Source organism: Sceloporus undulatus, chromosome 8 (assembly GCF_019175285.1).
Source record: "Sceloporus undulatus isolate JIND9_A2432 ecotype Alabama chromosome 8, SceUnd_v1.1, whole genome shotgun sequence".
Taxonomy (NCBI): Eukaryota; Metazoa; Chordata; class Lepidosauria; order Squamata; family Phrynosomatidae; genus Sceloporus; species Sceloporus undulatus.
In genome coordinates, this window is record NC_056529.1 from 923067 (window position 1) to 940266 (window position 17200).

At 44.4% G+C, this 17200-nt stretch overlaps 2 protein-coding genes across 3 annotated transcripts in view; both read left to right on the forward strand.

Annotated features, from left to right (window-relative positions):
• TNRC6A (trinucleotide repeat containing adaptor 6A) overlaps positions 1 to 17200 on the forward strand; it is a 292395-nt gene that overhangs the window by 111575 nt on the left and 163620 nt on the right. The window lies entirely within an intron of this gene.
• The window catches only part of PRKCB (protein kinase C beta), a 117074-nt gene that overhangs the window by 95656 nt on the left and 4218 nt on the right, over positions 1 to 17200 (forward strand). The window contains exons 16-17 of one of the 2 annotated variants that reach the window (XM_042480875.1): positions 3776 to 3916; positions 11914 to 16213. In XM_042480875.1, the coding sequence (XP_042336809.1) occupies positions 3776 to 3916; positions 11914 to 12072 (300 nt within the window). In that variant the 3' untranslated portion in view covers positions 12073 to 16213. Of the gene's footprint in view, positions 1 to 3775; positions 3917 to 11913; positions 16214 to 17200 lie in introns of those variants that run through there. The other variant, XM_042480876.1, reaches the window with a different exon arrangement.

Here is a 17200-nt window from a genome sequence, read left to right on the forward strand (position 1 = left end):
GGGTTTTTACCTTGCTCACAACAAATCCTGAGGCTGGATGGGAACCGAAGCAGGAATAAAGTGGGGCAAGAGCCCAGATTGTTTTGTACGTTCCCTGTTCCCATAGAAGTGCACTCTTTTTATTTTGTGCGGAAGGAAATAAAATGCACATATGCATATGCCAGAATCCTGAGCTGCATCCAACTGGAGAAATAACCCGGTTTGGCACCACTTTAACTGTCTTGGCTCAAGGCTATGGAATTCTGGGAGATGGAGTTTGTTGTGGGCACAACATACTCCAACTCCCAGAATTCCATAGCCTTGAGCCAGGATGCTGAAAAGAGGTGCCAAACTGGGATATTTCTCCAGTGTGGATGCAGCCTAGGAATCTCTAGGTCTTCCAGTGCCAACTCTATGGCCAACATCCAGCAGAAATTAACCCATAGAATTGCACTGGAGGATCTACAAATGCCTAGAGACAGCAACAAGGTTTTTAACCATTTTTTATAAAAATGATAAATTAATTATGTTTTAACTTTTGTATTTAACTATGAGTTTTATTAATCTTTTGTAAACCACCTTGATGGTAGTGATGATGCTGCTGCTGCTGCTGCTGCTGCTGATGATGATGATGATGGTGATGGTCAGCCCTCCATATCCATGGATTCTTAATCCACAGATTGAACCATCCATGGCTTTTGGAAAATATTCCCAAAATATATATAAATTCTGAAAAGCAACCCATGATTTTGTCATTTTATATAAGCAATGCCGTTTTACTGTGCCAGTGTATTGAGTGGGACTTGAGCATCCATGGATTTTGGTATCCATGGTGTGTCCTGGATCCAAACCCCAGCAGATACCAAGGACCCACTGTAAATTCCAAAAAGCATATCTTGATTTTGCCATTTTATATAAGGGACACCATTTTACTATACAGTTGTATCTAATGGGATTTGAGCATCCATGGATTTTGGTATCTACGGAGGGTCTTGAGACCCAATCCCAGTGGATTCCAAGGGTCCCCACTGTATTCAGCAGACGGTTGACATACCGCAACCACCATTAAGTGACATAAGAGTAAATTTACCCTGCGCCAAGACAACAAAGAGTCTTCGCCATGCACCTGATCTCTCCTTTTTCAAAGCTGCAAAGGGATGTTTCCTTGCTTGGCTGCTACGTTCTGCACCGTGTCAGCGGCAGACTCTGTATCTCTGTCAGAAAAGGGCAGAGATCTTCCTTTAATGAGCTTCCCGGCTGCCGGATTGGCGCTGGCTTTTGCCATGCCTTCCTTCCTTCCTTCCTTTTTTCTTTCTTTCTTTCTTTCTTTCTTTCTTTCTTTCTTTCTTTTTTCCCCCAAAACCCCAGTGATGTTTGCTGCTGCCTCACTCTCACTTGCTAAAGAGCAGGAGCAGAGATTGGCCTGTTGGAAACGCCATGGCTGGAAGGGAGCGTTGCATATCAGCATGAAAGGCCTTGTTTGCTTTGCAGCTGCTTTCTTAGGGAACAATTGCAGTGGGATTTGCTTTTCTCCAACCAATTTGGCGGCCGCCTGCCGAAGTCTGTTGTCATTTAGCATCAGTGCGACTTTGGGCAGCAGAGGACAAGAAGACCTCTCTGACCCAGTGCACACGCATCATATATGCATGGTGCAAAACACCCCATGTCAAGCGAGCCAGTGGGACCATTTGTCCTGGAGCAAGGGTGCGCATCGTGCTCCCTATGGGCTTTGTTGCATGCTTTGTTTTCTTCAAGGAAGTGGGGAAGTGTACCTTCAGAAGCCGAAAGAAAGGGACTCTTCTCTTCTAAGGGAGAAACCACCCAATTTGACACCACAACCATGGCTCAGTGCTATGCAATTCTGGGGTTTGTAGTTTTGTGAATCATTTAGCCTTCTCTATCACAGAGCTCTAGTGCCACAACAAACTACAATTCCCAGGATTCCATAGCATTCAGCCATGCCAGTTAAAGCGGGTCAACCTGGATTATTTCTGCAGTGTGGATACAGCCTTGTTTGTTTTCAAAAGCCTTTGGGGACCTATCTGGCTCTATACAGATCTGCATGTGTGCATGGCTTTAAATGGTTCCAAAGCATTTTAGCTGGTGTTCATTTGTATTCTTTCAGCTCCTTAAACTGGTGGAGAGGTGGGATATTATTATTATTATTATTATTATTATTGAACTTTTTAATATATTTTTAGTCTTCTTAAAAATATGTTTACCTTTTGCATTGTTTTCAGTTGATTGTGCTGATTTTATTGTAAGATCTTCAGATGGAGGGCGGAATATAAATATTTTACTGACTAAATGATAAGCCTCCCTTTGCCTTATCTCTGCTTGGCATCCATTGCCGTCTCCCTCATATCTTGGAACATGAGCAAAATGCCTTGGTGAAGATATTAAATCTTCTCTCCAAAGAGTCTTCTCTTCTTCCTCTCCGTATCCATCTTGCCAGAGGGGTTTTGCAAGGTGGGAGACGTGTTCGGATGACAAACAGCCATAATTCATGTCTCCTCCTTTTTCTGGAGAACGTGCCGTTTCATTAACCCAACCTGGATCCGGCCATTCCTCTCCTGGGTTCGGTGTTAATGAAAAAGAGATTTGGGGCGGAGGTGCCATCTCTGTAAACAGTGCGGCGGCCAATGCGCTTAATTGCTTTCATGCTCTCAGGTGGGCAGAGATTTTCCTCCAAGTACTAGCCTCCCTTTCTGACCATATTAGCCAAAAGCGTATTGCAAATGCACACGTTCCCCGGCCTACAGAAAGGGTTGGGTGTTTTTGTCCAGTGTGCAATACCCACATTTAGTCACAGAAATGGACATGCTCATGCTCAGACCATGCTCTGAGACCAAGGTTCAAATCCCTACTCAGTCCCTTGGATAATCCCCATAAAATTGCATTCTCTCTCATCCTAAAAGGAAGGCAGTGGCAATGGGCAAGACACCCCTGAATAAACCTTGCCAAGGAAACCCATGGATAGGGGACCCATAAGTGTGGGAGCAATTTGTGGGGAGATTTGCAAGAGGATTCAACGTTAACCCCATTGTACATTGTGGGACCCACTCTTTCTCTCTACCTGCACATTTCTCAAAGTCCATAAGAACAGGATAGTTATGTGCACAAGGCATTTTCTTGGGATCTGTGCAATGGTTTTAATCCCTTTATTCGCTTTAGTTGTACCAATTGCACACTGTGTTCTTACACATTGTTATGTATTCCCTACTGTTTGTTTCACCACAGTCTTTGTAGAAAACCTTGCAGTCCCTGGGACTATTTGCTATGCTCTTTATTAGGCATGCAAACAATACTTGCAAATGTTCTCATCCTCCTTTGGAAGAAAAAAGATTTGTCTCAGCACATTGTGGCTTAGGTCAAGAATATAATCGACTATTGTGAACTTTTTTGCATTTGGAAAAAATAATTATTCCTGGTTTTAAAAAGCTTTGGTTTTTGGACAGAAAACAGTGTTTTTTGTGCAAGATGCACTTTTTCTGTGTGCAACAGGTTATTTTGGTGCAAGGAACACATTCTTATGAGTTCCTATTGTGGGAGAAAGGCAGAATACAATACAGTACAATGCAATACAATACAATATTATGCAAATGGATTTTTCACCAAAAAGCAAAGTTCCAGTGTACAAACTGTTATCAGGGGGGAAATGGGCAAAGGCTCCCATCATCTTGCCCAAGATTGAGAAAATCTTTGGAAGTATTTCTTCTTACAAGAGAGCAATAAACAAAGTGTTGCATCTGTTTTCTGTGTTTAATACATTTCCTCTTTCTCCTTTTTCTTGAAGCTCATGACAAAGCATCCAGCCAAACGCTTAGGCTGCGGCCCCGAAGGCGAACGTGATATCAAGGAACATGCTTTCTTCCGGTACATCGACTGGGACAAACTTGAACGGAAAGAAATCCAGCCCCCTTTCAAGCCAAAAGCTGTAAGTTCCTCCTATTCCTCTTTCTTTCTTTCTTTCTTTCTTTCTTTCTCCCTCACTTCTATCCACAAACACATGCAGCAGATGTGGAACAACGTATCCCTCACTCATGCATCAGCAGAGAATCTCTTTCGGACCACAGAGATGTAGGAATGTGATATTATTCAAGGCAACGTTCAAAGTTTAAGGGCGCTTTCTATATGTGCCTTTTATTAAACAGCCACCCTGCCTTCCTCACAGGATTTAGAGGGGTTTCAAATAATATTAGCTATGATATTATTTAAACCCTCCCTGCCTATAATGTTGGAGGGCAATGGATGCTCTTCTTTGACCAGGAGCCAAAGGATGGAGATGTATCCCAGCCGTTGTGCAGCCAGGGAAATGGCCTTGTGCAAAGATGTAGTAGGTGCACAATGCCTGGAAAAACAGCATGTGCTGATTTACTCCCACCCAACTCAGTTACCCTGAGGCCCCAAGATGGTCTCATGTCCCTCAATCCTCACCCTGACCCCCAAAAGACTGACTATCTATCTATCTATCTATCTATCTATCTATCTATCTATTTTGCAAATAAGGATGCTTTGCTTCTTCTGGCCTCAGGAGCACCCACAGACCTTGGAAATAGGTCATTTGGTGTTTGGCTATTGTGCCATTGGAGGCATCCATGCAGATCTTGGAGGGTCCCAGCTGCAAGAAATTGGGCCCCAGACAAGTGCAGAGGTATAGGGTTGGCATGGCTAGGGCCAAGAACATTATAAACTAATAATAATAATAATAATAATAATAATAATAATAATAATAATAATAATAATAATAATATTTATATCTCGCCTTTCCCTTTCGAGGATCTAGTATGGATACTAGGGCTCCCAAAGTCTCCAGTCTTTTTATGCCATCAGGGCCTATTTCCTATTAAGTCCCAACGTCACAGACAGCTTCTGCAATACTAACTGTACCACCAACAGTTTTGGATTTGAATTTGGCAATGCTTCTGCCAAATTCTGGTTGATGGACGGATCCAAACAAAGAAGGCCCACCTCTTCCCCAAAGACCTTGCCCGCTTCTGGCTGTTTGTTGGCAGCATCCAGCCAAGAACGAGGGTCTTTCCAAGCCTTCCTTCCTTCCTTTTCACCTTCTCCTCGGTTCCCCTGAAGGGCTGGAAGCCTCTCTCTTTTTGTGGGTGAAAAGGAGCCCTTTGCAGTTGTCGTTCAAACGACATCTTCCCATCAAGGAGGGGATGGCGCTGGAGGAGGCCTGAATCATTCATGAAGCGGGTGCGACGCACTCAGCAGGTAAAAGCCCGGCCAGAAGCAACATCGTGAATAGTTCATGAGAAAACAGCCCAAAAGCCGAGGGATACTTCCCCATCCTCTTCCCTGCGAAAGGACCATCCAGATTTTTGCTGCTGTCTGTCCCTTTTTCTGCAATGTTTTTTTTAAAAAAGATAATACATTTTTTAAAATGGCCCAAAAATATATATCCAGAAACCCTGACAAGAAAGAAGAATCCTTGACTGAAAAGATTCTTTTGCTGTTTGCAGAAGAATCTGTGCAAAATTCGAGTGCAATGTTTTTGTTTTTGTTTTGCACTGGAAGCAGCATTTTCTTCTTAGGAAAGAGCCTTTTTTAGGAGAGAAGATGATATTCATACACAGGGGGAAAAATCTGGGCCTCAAGAAAGGTTGTTTTCTGTGGGGGGAAAACAAGGAGAGGAAGAAAAGAGAGGCAGGATTTGGAGATGTATGAGACCTTTTCACATTGCTTGGCATGATTGGGAAAAGATACTGAAGTACCAGGATTGGGAAACAAGCCTCCCAGAAACCACAGCCTGGAAACAAGAAATGTGCCACTGGATCACAACCCAGCCCCACCAAAACCAGTACAACCATTCAACCACATTTCATGCTAGAAGTCCCATGGTTCTCCTTGGGACGGAGAGTGTGTATGATGCACTGAATTATTCTCTCGGTTATTACAAATTAGGGCTGGGTTCCCCTCTCTTCCCCAGTTTGGATCTCAGGGCAATTCAGTGCGCATTCCCACCAGAACTGGATGATCCATGGTCTATGGCACAACTGGAACTAATGCTCCAGCATCCCTCAGTGACAAAGGCCCTTAGTTCCAGTTGTGCCATGCATCATCCAGGCTTAGTGGGAATGCGCATTGAAGGATGCCAGTCCCATGGCTATACAATTGTCCTGTGCAATGCCTTTAAGACAGACATTTTCCTGGACTGAAGGGCTGTCAGTCTCTGTTCCCCACAACCTCCTTAAATGTCGGTAGCATCTACCTTCCACCTTGGACCCATCTCCCAGTTGCGGATCAAGCGAAGAGGTGGAGATGCATTGATGCAACTGGTCATGCCAGCAAGGGGAGCATGCATGGTGGCTGTCCAAAACATTCCTCTCCCCAAACAGGACCATCACTAAGATTGCACAGTGCTAAGGGGTTTTTTTGCAAACAATTTATTCATTTTTAGTTTTTTGTGGGGTTTTTGGGCTCGGTGGCCATGTTCTAGAAGAGTTTCTTCCTGAAGTTTCGCCAGCATCTGGGGTTGGCATTTACCCAGCTCTCCTCCATATACTTTTTCCCTGCAAAGAATAAGCATATTAACTGTTTGCATTTTGAACTCTGCACATTCTGGTTTCTCAGAAGCACCCTGCAAGCTCCTCTAATATTTGAATGCTTGAAGCGGGGTGTGCCTCTCCTTTTAAGAAACCATGGGCAATGCAAAAGTGATCCTTTTTCTGGGTCTCTCAAGGCCAAGGGGCTCTCTTTCTTTGCCTGCCCCATCTCCCTTCTTCTTACCATCTTTGCCCCTTGGTTCCTCTCCTTGCACCAGGGAGAACCCCAGTGTTGGGCTGTGCTGCAGCAAACCTTGGCTTTTTCTCGATGCTGAATCTACCCTGAACAGATTGATCCTCTGTGTGCCTATGTGTATGTTGTGTTGTGTGTGTGTCTTTGCTGATGGGGCCATGCTTGGCTGATCTTCACTTATGGTCTCTGCATACCAATTGCCAACAAGCGTTGGCATGAGCCCAAAGAAGTCTGCTTAAATATTTACACACCGCTTCTCCTGGAGATAATTGTGTGGTTTGGTTTTTAGTTTTTATTATATGTGTGTGTGTGTGTGCGCGCGCACACACACATATATATCTAATACATACACTCACGTATATCCTCTATAGAATTACTTCTCTATATGGAATGCAGTGGTTTGCAAAGCCAAAGGAGTAGGCTTTATTTTTTAAAAAAAATCATAAATCACTGTATGGAATTATCTTAATTAAAGAGACTGGAGCGACACGACTGGAGTGGCTTTTTGTGATGCCAGCGCACAACCTGACAGATGGAAGTCATTGTGGGTCTGCGCTAGTCTCAAGAGCCTTTTCCTGCAGTTGCCAGCATTTTTAGTAGACTGTTGTCTACACTCCACAGTTAGGTCCCAGGTTAGCTGCATGGTGCCAGTCTGAGGGATCCAAGGATCTGTGGTTTGGAGAGGGGCACCTGGGATTTTTCTGCCAGAGAAGGTCATAGATGGCACAAGGCAGCTGCTGAAAATGGCACCCCAAGTTCAAACACCCCCGTCTCATCATCCCCAGGCCAAAGAGGCCTTGTCTTGATATTATTTTCCTGTGGTGCTGTCAGATTCAGAGAGGAAGGTTGGATGGGTTTATATTCTTATTTGCGGGAGATGCTGATTGCCAGCCTTTTGGGCAGAAGGGGCTTCTTTGTTTTATGTGTTCTCTTTGCAAGCAAGGTCCCTCCGCTGGAGGCTGTTTTGTGAAATGACAGCTTTCTATCACTAGCTAATGAAATGAAATGAAATGAAGAGAAGGGAAGCAATTTCCCCCTGGCTGTAAAGATCAAGGAGGATCCTTTAGTGATCTGCCTGAAAGGAATCTGGAGACCACCAAGCCCTGCCAGGGGTGGCTCCGGCAGATGGGGCTGTTTGGCTTGGAGGAAAAAAGACAGGGTCAGGCAGAAAAAGAAGGAAGGGAGAGAGAGAGATTAAAGAGGCGAAGGAAGGAAGGAGAAAGAGAGAGAGAGAGGTTAAAGAGGGGAAGGAAGGAAGGAAAGCTGGCAGGCAGAGAAGAAAAGGATGAAGGGAGGAAAGCAAGCAAGCACCCAACTGCCTCCTGCATGCCTTTTGCCTTGTGTTGTGCCTCTGCATTAGGTCTTGTGAGAGTGCCTTAGACACGGGTGCAAACACCCGCAACAGAGGAAGAGAGAGGAGTGCTGTGCATTATTGGCAGGGCTCCTGGAGCCTTGATAGGGAGCCTGTCAGTTGTTGAATCCTCTTGATTTCTGGCTGCCTTCCTCTGCCAGACTGGCTGCTGCCAGGTTGGGTTAGAGGAGACGGCTGTCTCTGAAGCTGCCGCTGCTGGAAAAGATGTTTCCGGAGCACTGAGAGCTTTGGCTTGGTCTGGAAGGGCTTGAGGCAGCTTTCTTCTTAGGGGAGCAGAGGGCAAATGGATGAGGAGAGTTTCCAAGATCTGCACAGAGTCTATCTCACAGAGGAGGCGGTTCGCATGGTTGCAGAGCCCTTTCCTTGCTGGGTGAGGTTTCTGGAAAAGGACTGGGAGAGTAGGAGAAACGAAGGGTGGGATTTGTCTGTGAGCAAGCCTCACTCTTAGCAAAATGATGGTTAATTTCTCTTTCTTCTTATGAAGAAGGCAAGGAAGGTGATAAGAGCAAGAGGTGGCTTTGCCAGCTACACAGCCACTTGCAAACCTTAGGAGACAGAAATAAGCATAATAATAGATATATAGAAACAAGAATAGACAAAACAATAATAATTGGTTGCGATTTATCATAAATTATAACAATAGATAATAAAAATAGATAATCTGCCATTATAATTTATAATACTCACCATCGATAGCAAGTTCGTACAGATGCTTTGTCTGTCTTGTTTTGTCACCTTCAGTTCTCCTGTTATTAGCTGAATAGCAGTGGTTTCTGTAACAACATTATTAAGGATTTATATCCTGCCTTTCTCTCACAATGAGACTCAAGGCGGGTTACAATCATTTAAAAAGACAGAAATAACAACAGGAACTACATGTGTCGAAAATAATTAAGAATCATTAATATTAAAACATAATATTAAAGCCAGTAAACACTTTAAAAAGCATTTACAGCACAAGTAAAATTCATCCACAAAATGCCTGCCTATATAAAAATGTCTTCAGCTGCCGGCGGAAAGGGAGCAGATACTGTCTATAGATACAGTAATAGCTATAATAGGTATCTATAGTAATAATCATAACAGTAATTTCATTCAGGTGTAGGGTCAGTCTTTTCCTTGTATTCTCCTATTATATCATCATCATCATCATATTATTATTATTATTATTGTTATTATTATTATTATTACTACTACTACTACTACTATTTTACAAAGATGCAAAACAACACTCATAATGCTTCTGATCTAGATCCACTCCATGCAACAAGGTGCAAGCAAGCAACTGTGGTTTATCTCTCCAGAAGGCCCAAAACTCATTCTTTCCAAAGTGAAAACTCTTTTTTGCTCCTCAGCAAAGGGCCCCAATCCTCCAGCTGCTCTCCATCTTGTATGGAGAGACAGGAGAAAAAAGGATAGGCTTCTGGTGGGGCTTTTGGGGTTTGGCTTGGACCCCTTGCCTTGGATCTTGGCTGGTGTGTGTCTTATTTCCATAGAATGGTGTTGTGGGTGGGGTGTTATGCTTTGCCGGCCCCAGAGTACCAGTCCCTCTTGTCCCCTAATCTCACAGTCTACAGTTGTGAGAAAACTGAAAAGGTTTGATAGCTTGCAAGTGTTTGGCCTGAATCATTCATTGTGGTAAGAGCCTACTGTTAAGTGTATTAAAAATGCAAATCTGTGTGAGTTTTTTTTTTCTTTGCAAATGGAAGTTAAATACCACGGAGGGGTTAAGTCCATGCCCAAAACCCTTGGAAAGAGGGGGCTTCTTTTGGGGGGAAAGGAGAAGAGGACCCACATCTTCCCCTCCGCTGTTTTCTCCTGGGGCCCAAGGAGGGATGCTTTGATAAGGACAGCCGCTGCGTCCTTTTTGCCATTAGAAAGGAAGGGAAAGCTATTAATTTTGATGCCTACAGGAATTGACGGAGGCCTTAGTCCCGTCGGCCGGCAGAGTCAAACATTATCTGAGATGTTGTTTTGTTCCATTAATAGCTTCCTTCCACAGTTTGATCTGCGCACTCAAAGTACATTTTTGTAAACTCCGGTGGAAAGGGCTGTGGGTTGGGAAGAACAGCTTGCTGGCCGCCAAACCCAACAGAGTGTCCCTTTCTTCCCTCTCCGAGGTCCAACGCTCCTGAGAAGAGCAATCCAATGTGAGATTTGACGGATGGCGGCTTCCAGGGGACCTGGGTTCAAACCAGATTCAGCCGTCAAAGGAGGTTCCATTGGTGTCCTGCAGTTGGGGTTGTTTCTGGTTCAGCTTCAAGTGCGGCAATAGAGGCTCCTGAATTTTGGTCCTCCACGTGTTTCAGACTTCAGATCCCAGCAGCTCTGGCCAACTTGGCCAATGGTCAGAAATTCTGGAAGCTGAAGTCCAGAACATCTGGATAACCAACGTTTGGGAACCACTACCCTACAACAACAACAACCCCCGTTGTACGACTCCAAAACAGTGGTGTCATAAAGGGGTGCCAGGGTTGCAAAAGCCAACATGGAGGGCATCCGGCTTAGATTAAGATGGCCCTTTTGGGTAAGGGATGGGGACAATGTGGTCCAGACCAGGGGACACCCTCAAAGTGGGATCACCCCATTGCTCCCCAAACAACCTTTGGATTGAAACAGGCAGTGGTCTTCGCTGCGTCCCTTCAAAATGCTGGGGTTCAACATTAGAAAGAATTATTAGAATATTAAAACGATCAGTAATACCAAGTTAAGGACAACTAATAGGGAAAGATAGGACTACATTACAGTTAAGATAAGAAAGAGGAGGAGAATCCAGAATGGAAATATGATCCCTCTAAGGATGGATGAAGGCGTTTTGAGTCTAGTGAAGAACATTATACACAAAATACGTAATAGACAGATAAGATATATAAGATATATATACTCAGCAGTTTAAAATACACCAATCAGCAGGTCATGGAGGGATGGGGACTGTGGCTGAAATCCCAGTGTCCTTTTGGGGTGGGACTGGGATGAACGGTCAAGTGATGCCTCCAGGCCAAGCAAAACTGAACCTAAAAAACCATGCGTCTGATCAGTTCCTTGGCCAGGAGAGACATAAGACACTTTTTCTCCTTAAGAGGATCTTAGGAAGAGCTTCTTAATGGTTGTAAAAAGAATAGATTGCCTCAGAGTGCGGTGGACTTTCCATTTTGGGAGGTTTTCACGCGGAGGTTGGACTTGGATGGGCATCGTTCAGGGGTCCTGCAGCAGTGTGTTCCCTTCCAGCTCTAATGAACACAGTGTAAAAGCGGGATAGAAGAATGATAATAAATGTGTTTACGTATTTATTTTAAAAAGAGAGGGGGGGAGAGATGCCCTCACCCAATGCATGTGGCACATTCTTGGACAGGTATAGTATTGCATGCGACTAGCAGAGCTTTACAAGTAATTGCCTGGCCATCTCATTCTCTCCCAACAATTACTTGCAAGGAGACCGTCTGACAGCTTCCCTCCTCTGTTTCCCAGCACTTCCATAACCATATATATATGTATGTATATGTATATGTAGATATATATAATGACTCAATGGTTGCAAGCAAGAGCAGCCTTTTCCGCTACAGGAGCCATGACTATTTTTGCATTGTTTCTTCCTTTTGGTTTTCTCTCATATTTTGCTCATCCTGAATGACGTTGGCCTGACCATTGCAAGGAACGGGTGACGGGTGCGTTATTGGGAGGGGGCTGCGGAGTGGTTTGCGGCAAAACCACATCTGACTTCTTTTAAGTTTGGAGTTTCCTTTTGCTTTCAGTTTTCCATTTACCCCCCGTTTTCTCCACCTACCATGAGTTCTTTTCTTCCCCTCTCATAGTGCGGACGAAATGCTGAAAACTTCGACCGGTTTTTCACGCGCCACCCGCCCGTCTTAACGCCACCCGACCAGGAAGTCATCAGGAACATTGACCAGTCAGAATTCGAAGGATTTTCCTTTGTTAACTCTGAGTTTTTTGAGCCTGAAGTCAAGAGCTAAGTAGCCACTGTAGACCGTCACCTTCCTTCTCTTCCTCCTGCTCTTCCTCCATGACCCCTGCGCACCCATCGCCATGCGCTCCTGCCAGCTGTCGTGGTGGCATCCCTCCATTGCAACCATTAACTCTCATGCTTTGGATTTTATTTTGTGGCGATACTAGAATGACCATATCTCAAACGCCGGACAAAGGGTCACTGACCAAGGTTGCGCTGGTGGCGCATACATGGGCGAGAACAGCCGCAGTGTCCAAGTTATGGGTCAAAAGGTTCTCCTCCTCTCTGGTGGGATCCATAGGTTTAACTCGGCCATAGCTGTGTCTCCCATGTCAGCGGGGCAGGGAATCCGTTCCAGGTTTTAAATGGGTTCAAATGAGCTGTTCCTACAATAGCTTCAGCGCTTTGGGGACATCCTTTTAAGACTGGGATAAAACCTGGAGTAGGTACAACCATCATGCTAAGATGGGAGACATCCGCTGCCATTGATTTACCTGCAGATGGAAGGTAGGAATGGGAAGAACCACATGCTTTTAAAACCAAGCAGGGTTAAGAGACATAGAAACCTAACTGAGGCTGCATCCACACTGGAGAAATAACCTGGTTTGGCACCACTTTAACTGCCCTGGCTCAAGGCTATGGAATTCTGGGAGTTGGAGTTTGTTGTCCAACTCCCAGAATTCCATAGCCTTGAGCCACAATGGTGTTAAAGCGGTGCCAAACTGGGTTATTTCTCCAGTGTGTATGCAGCCTGAATCACTTTTGTTCCTCAAAGATGCTCGCTTCCTCCCCACTTACAGCTGCCCCTCTGCATCCACAGATTCAGCCATCCGTGGTTTGAAAAGATTTTAAAATTCATACATTCCAAAAAAGCAAACTCTAATTTTGCCATTTTATATAAGAGACACCCTTTTATAATGCCATTGTATTTAATGGGACTTGAGCATCCATGGATTCTGGTGTCTACAGGGGCTACTGGAACCAAACTCCAGCAGAAACCAAGGGCTCACTGCATTTCAGAAAAGGCTGCATCCCAGAGTTTAGGTCCAAGGGCCCCCACTGTATTTGCAAAAGGACTCCATCATCCTCACCTTCCCAAGATGGGTTCTCCCCCTTATTTCTCAAAATCTACTGGAAGAGATGGGAGAACAATGAGGGCCTTGTGAAGTGACATTTAAAAATACAGTATCAGCCTACTTCCATTTTTGCAAAACGTACCGTTGCACCACAGTGGGCTTCACATTGCCTCAGTGTGCAGCTTAGTGGATGCTTCCATTTCTCTATGAGATCCTGAATGTGGGAGGAGAATACTTTTATGGGGATCTAACAGTCTGGAATGGCCCTTAAATCCCAGTAAGTCTTCAGGGTGCAAATGTCCCTGGATAATCTCCCTCTGATTTGACATCCAGCCTCTCTGGGAATCCTGGACTATAAGAAATCCTGGATTTCTTATAGAAGCTCTTCTGCATTGTCACCATATTATACTTAACTGGGAGGAATGGGAAGCGAGGGGCCAGATCAATATCCTTGTGTTCCTCCCAACTCCATGCCAACTTTAAATTCAAACACTGCAACTCTGCAGGGATTCGGCAAGAGCTGCGTTACAATAGAAGAGTTGCGATGCTGGAATATGTTGGCTGATAGCCTCCATCCTTTTAGGTTACATTATGCAGCCCTATGAATACCTCCATAGTTTGACGTGTGAGGCTCAGTGGTCAATGTGCGTGGCCGACAACCTCTTGTGCAGTTCCTGTGCACAATGGGCATCCGCATGCCACAGAAGTGTACTTTAATGTGCCATCACACACACAAGAGTCATGCATGCACCAATCTGCTCACACCACTGTCAGCTGGATACCAGAGTTTGCACATTGTTCAAAACGATTATTGCTGCATGTGTCGTGCAACTGCATGTGTCACTAACACCATCCCCACCTTGAACAAATCATGCCAAGCAAACCCCATGATAGTTTCTCCTGAGGGTCGCCATGAATCAGAAACAAATACAACAAAAACAACAGAGGTGTCAGCCCTTGACTGTTTTGTCCTGGCATGCAAGGTCAAATATTTAGGGTAACTTCATTCAAACTGGAGGAAAAGAGTATTCCTACGGAGTATTTCCCCCATACTGTACTGCAGCCATTCACTCAAAACCACAAGGTTGCGAGTTCAAGACCAGCAAAAGGGCCCAAGCTCGACTCAGGCTTGCATCCTTCCGAGGAGGGAGCTAAAATGAGTACCCAGACTGTTGGGGGCAAATTAGCTTACTTGCTAATTAGCTTACTTGCTGTTCACCGCTATGATCTTTGGAATAGCGGTATATAAATAAAACAAATTATTATTAATTATTATATTTGAAAGTCCTGGAGTCTCGCGGAGGGATTGTTTTGCAGAGAGAAGGGAAAGTGCACAAAATACAGTACCTGTTTTGTGCCGGAGATAGATTTCTTGTAGCTGATATTGTAGATCGGCTTCTTAGTTACAGAACCACTCCAAATCTGCTTGGCTTCTGGTATCAGACTGAACCTGGGAAGCTGCTTCATTGCAACTCCACCAATATGGACATTTCTGACCAGCAGCATTGGCTTTCTGGGGTTCCTTTTGGGCAAGATCCTTTCCTAGTCCAGTCTGGAGATCCCTAGTTTGTTCCCTTCTGGTGTCTCCCGTCCAAAGACTCACCAGGACCATCCCTGCTTAGCTCCTGAAAGCAGATGAGTGAGGAATGTAAGACACTGGCCTTGTACATAGTCAAACACTGGGCCCATGGAGCCCAGTATTGCCAGTCCTAACTGGCAGCCATGAATCCTCAAGGGTCCCTTCATGTTGGAGTCTTTCCACACTCTTCCCAAATCTTCCATCATGGTGGCCTCCCATCCAAATGTAGTCCAGGCCCAACGCTTCTTAGCTTCTGGAATCAGAGGCTTTTTCACATTGCATAGTTATAGCACTTTGATCCCCCTTTGAATTGCATCCTATGGGAACCTGGGGTTCATTGTCTAGAGAGGGGAGACGTTGGTGCCCTTCCTAAAACGCCAGCCCCAGGGTCCCGTAGGATGTTGCCACAGCAGTTAAAGCGGGAAGCATAGTCTCCAACATTTCACCAACGAAAACTGGGACGACATCTCTGAGATAGAAAAGAATTATGAATGAGGAAGACGAGGCAAAGCTGGGAGAGGCTGCGGCAGTTGGCTTTTGCCAGAGCCATCTGGGAAGAAGAGCAAGACTCTCCCCGATCCTCCCGCTGAGCTAAGCCCTTTTGCCCTTGGAGCATCAATGGAAGTAAGCTGAGGACCAAGGAGAAAGTGGGAGGAGGAGAGGGAAAGCGGGGAATTTCAAAGGCATCTGCAAAAGTGGGACAGCAGGGGATTAAATCAGGACGGTCCCTGCAAAGTCAGGGCAGTTGGAGGGAATGGGGATGTGGCATTCGTTGCGTAGTGCACAATGGCCCTTTAATGGGATTGGGTGCATATACACACACAATGCAAACATTTCTAACTCTGGCCCTCGCAGGGAGGTGCAGGGACCCCATTACTTGCCAAAGAAGAAGAAGAGGGGAGGCTTTCCTTTGGAGAAATGGTCACCCTAGTATCTCTTCCGTCCGCCTCACGGTTTCTGTGTTATGGTCGTATCCAAACCTTTGTGGGTATCCTTCCTGAAAACAACTGGGGCTGTGGGGTGGGTTGTGGGGGGCGAATGTGGGGCGCTGTGTGTCCAGTTGCCAAATCCACAAACCCCATCTGTCCCACTGTGCTTTCGGTGTGTCAAAGACTTGAGTATTTTACTAAGAAACAACGAAGCTGGTATTTTTAAAAAGTCCAAAACTTGTCTTTGTGTTACTTGACTGAAGCTGTATGGTATTTTTTTTATTTCTATTTTTTCCCTTTTGTCTGAACTAATAATAATTTCCGGAAATTGCCGCCGGGGTTTTAAGTTGTGTGTATTTCCAGCAACTTGGAAAGACACGAAAGGGAAAAGGAGACATTCCTTGCAAGGTTCCTTTTTGCTGCTCCTCCAACTCCTGTACTTCCTCGCCTCGTGCTTTTGGGGTGTTTTATCTCCTTCCGGTTTGCTTTGAGTTGTTCATGTGCCAACTTACCTTTTTTTTCCAGATAGAGTTATAAAATAAAAATAAAAATTAAGAAATATTGTTTTGAGGAAACCTCATTTCGTGGAAAAGCAGGACTCAGGGACAGGGCTTGGGGAAAGCAAGGGTTTCGCAAGCAAAAAGCCCAACTGCAGCCGGTCTTTCATTCTTATGCGCAACTACTTTTTGGAGAGAGTTCTCAATACTATTGATTCCAATATTATTGTTATTATTCTTCTTCCTCCAGGATCACGCTTAACTATTAAACTTGGCATGTGATGATAGCGCATTGTGGCTTTAAACATGTAGTTTCGACAAAAGGTTAAGGGGATTCTTGTATGCATTCCTGGGAACATCAAGAACACATGGGAGGGAAAACCAGGTTGCAATTCCAAATATAGATGTTAATAATAATAATAATAGATTTTATTTAGATCCGGCCTTTCCAAAAGGATCGAGGCGGGTTACAAGAACATACATACACAAATACATAACACATCCACAACTACAAATGCAAAATTATGTTGGATTGTATGTAAAATACGTCCCCAAATTGGTTGGTGAAAACTGATATGTGTATAACATGACTTTGAATTTGTATCTGAAATTGTTTTTAACAATGATTAACAATTGTGTTTTGCAATTATTATTTTATCAAGTTATTTTGTACACTGGTCGACGACCGAATAAATCTTACTACTAAAAATGACATATCCCCTTATCCCTTAACCTTAACTAAAATACCAACATCCTCAATGCAAATTAAAATAAATTTAAACTAGGTTAAATTTAAAATAGGCCAGATTTAAAATAGATGAGAAAATACCCCTTTTCTTTCCACTCGTGATCCATTTCAGCTCTGTATTGGCAAATAGGAATTCTGAACAGAAGGGCAGCTGGTGGCTCCTGTGTTAATGGAGTGACGGATCCACTCCGGGTTTTCCTCCAATCCTTACAGAAGTTGGTTAGTTTCTGCAGAACACCTTTGGAGTTCTGCAAAATCTGGAGTGGATCAACACAAACCCTGAGATGGGAGCCAGTAGTTGCTACT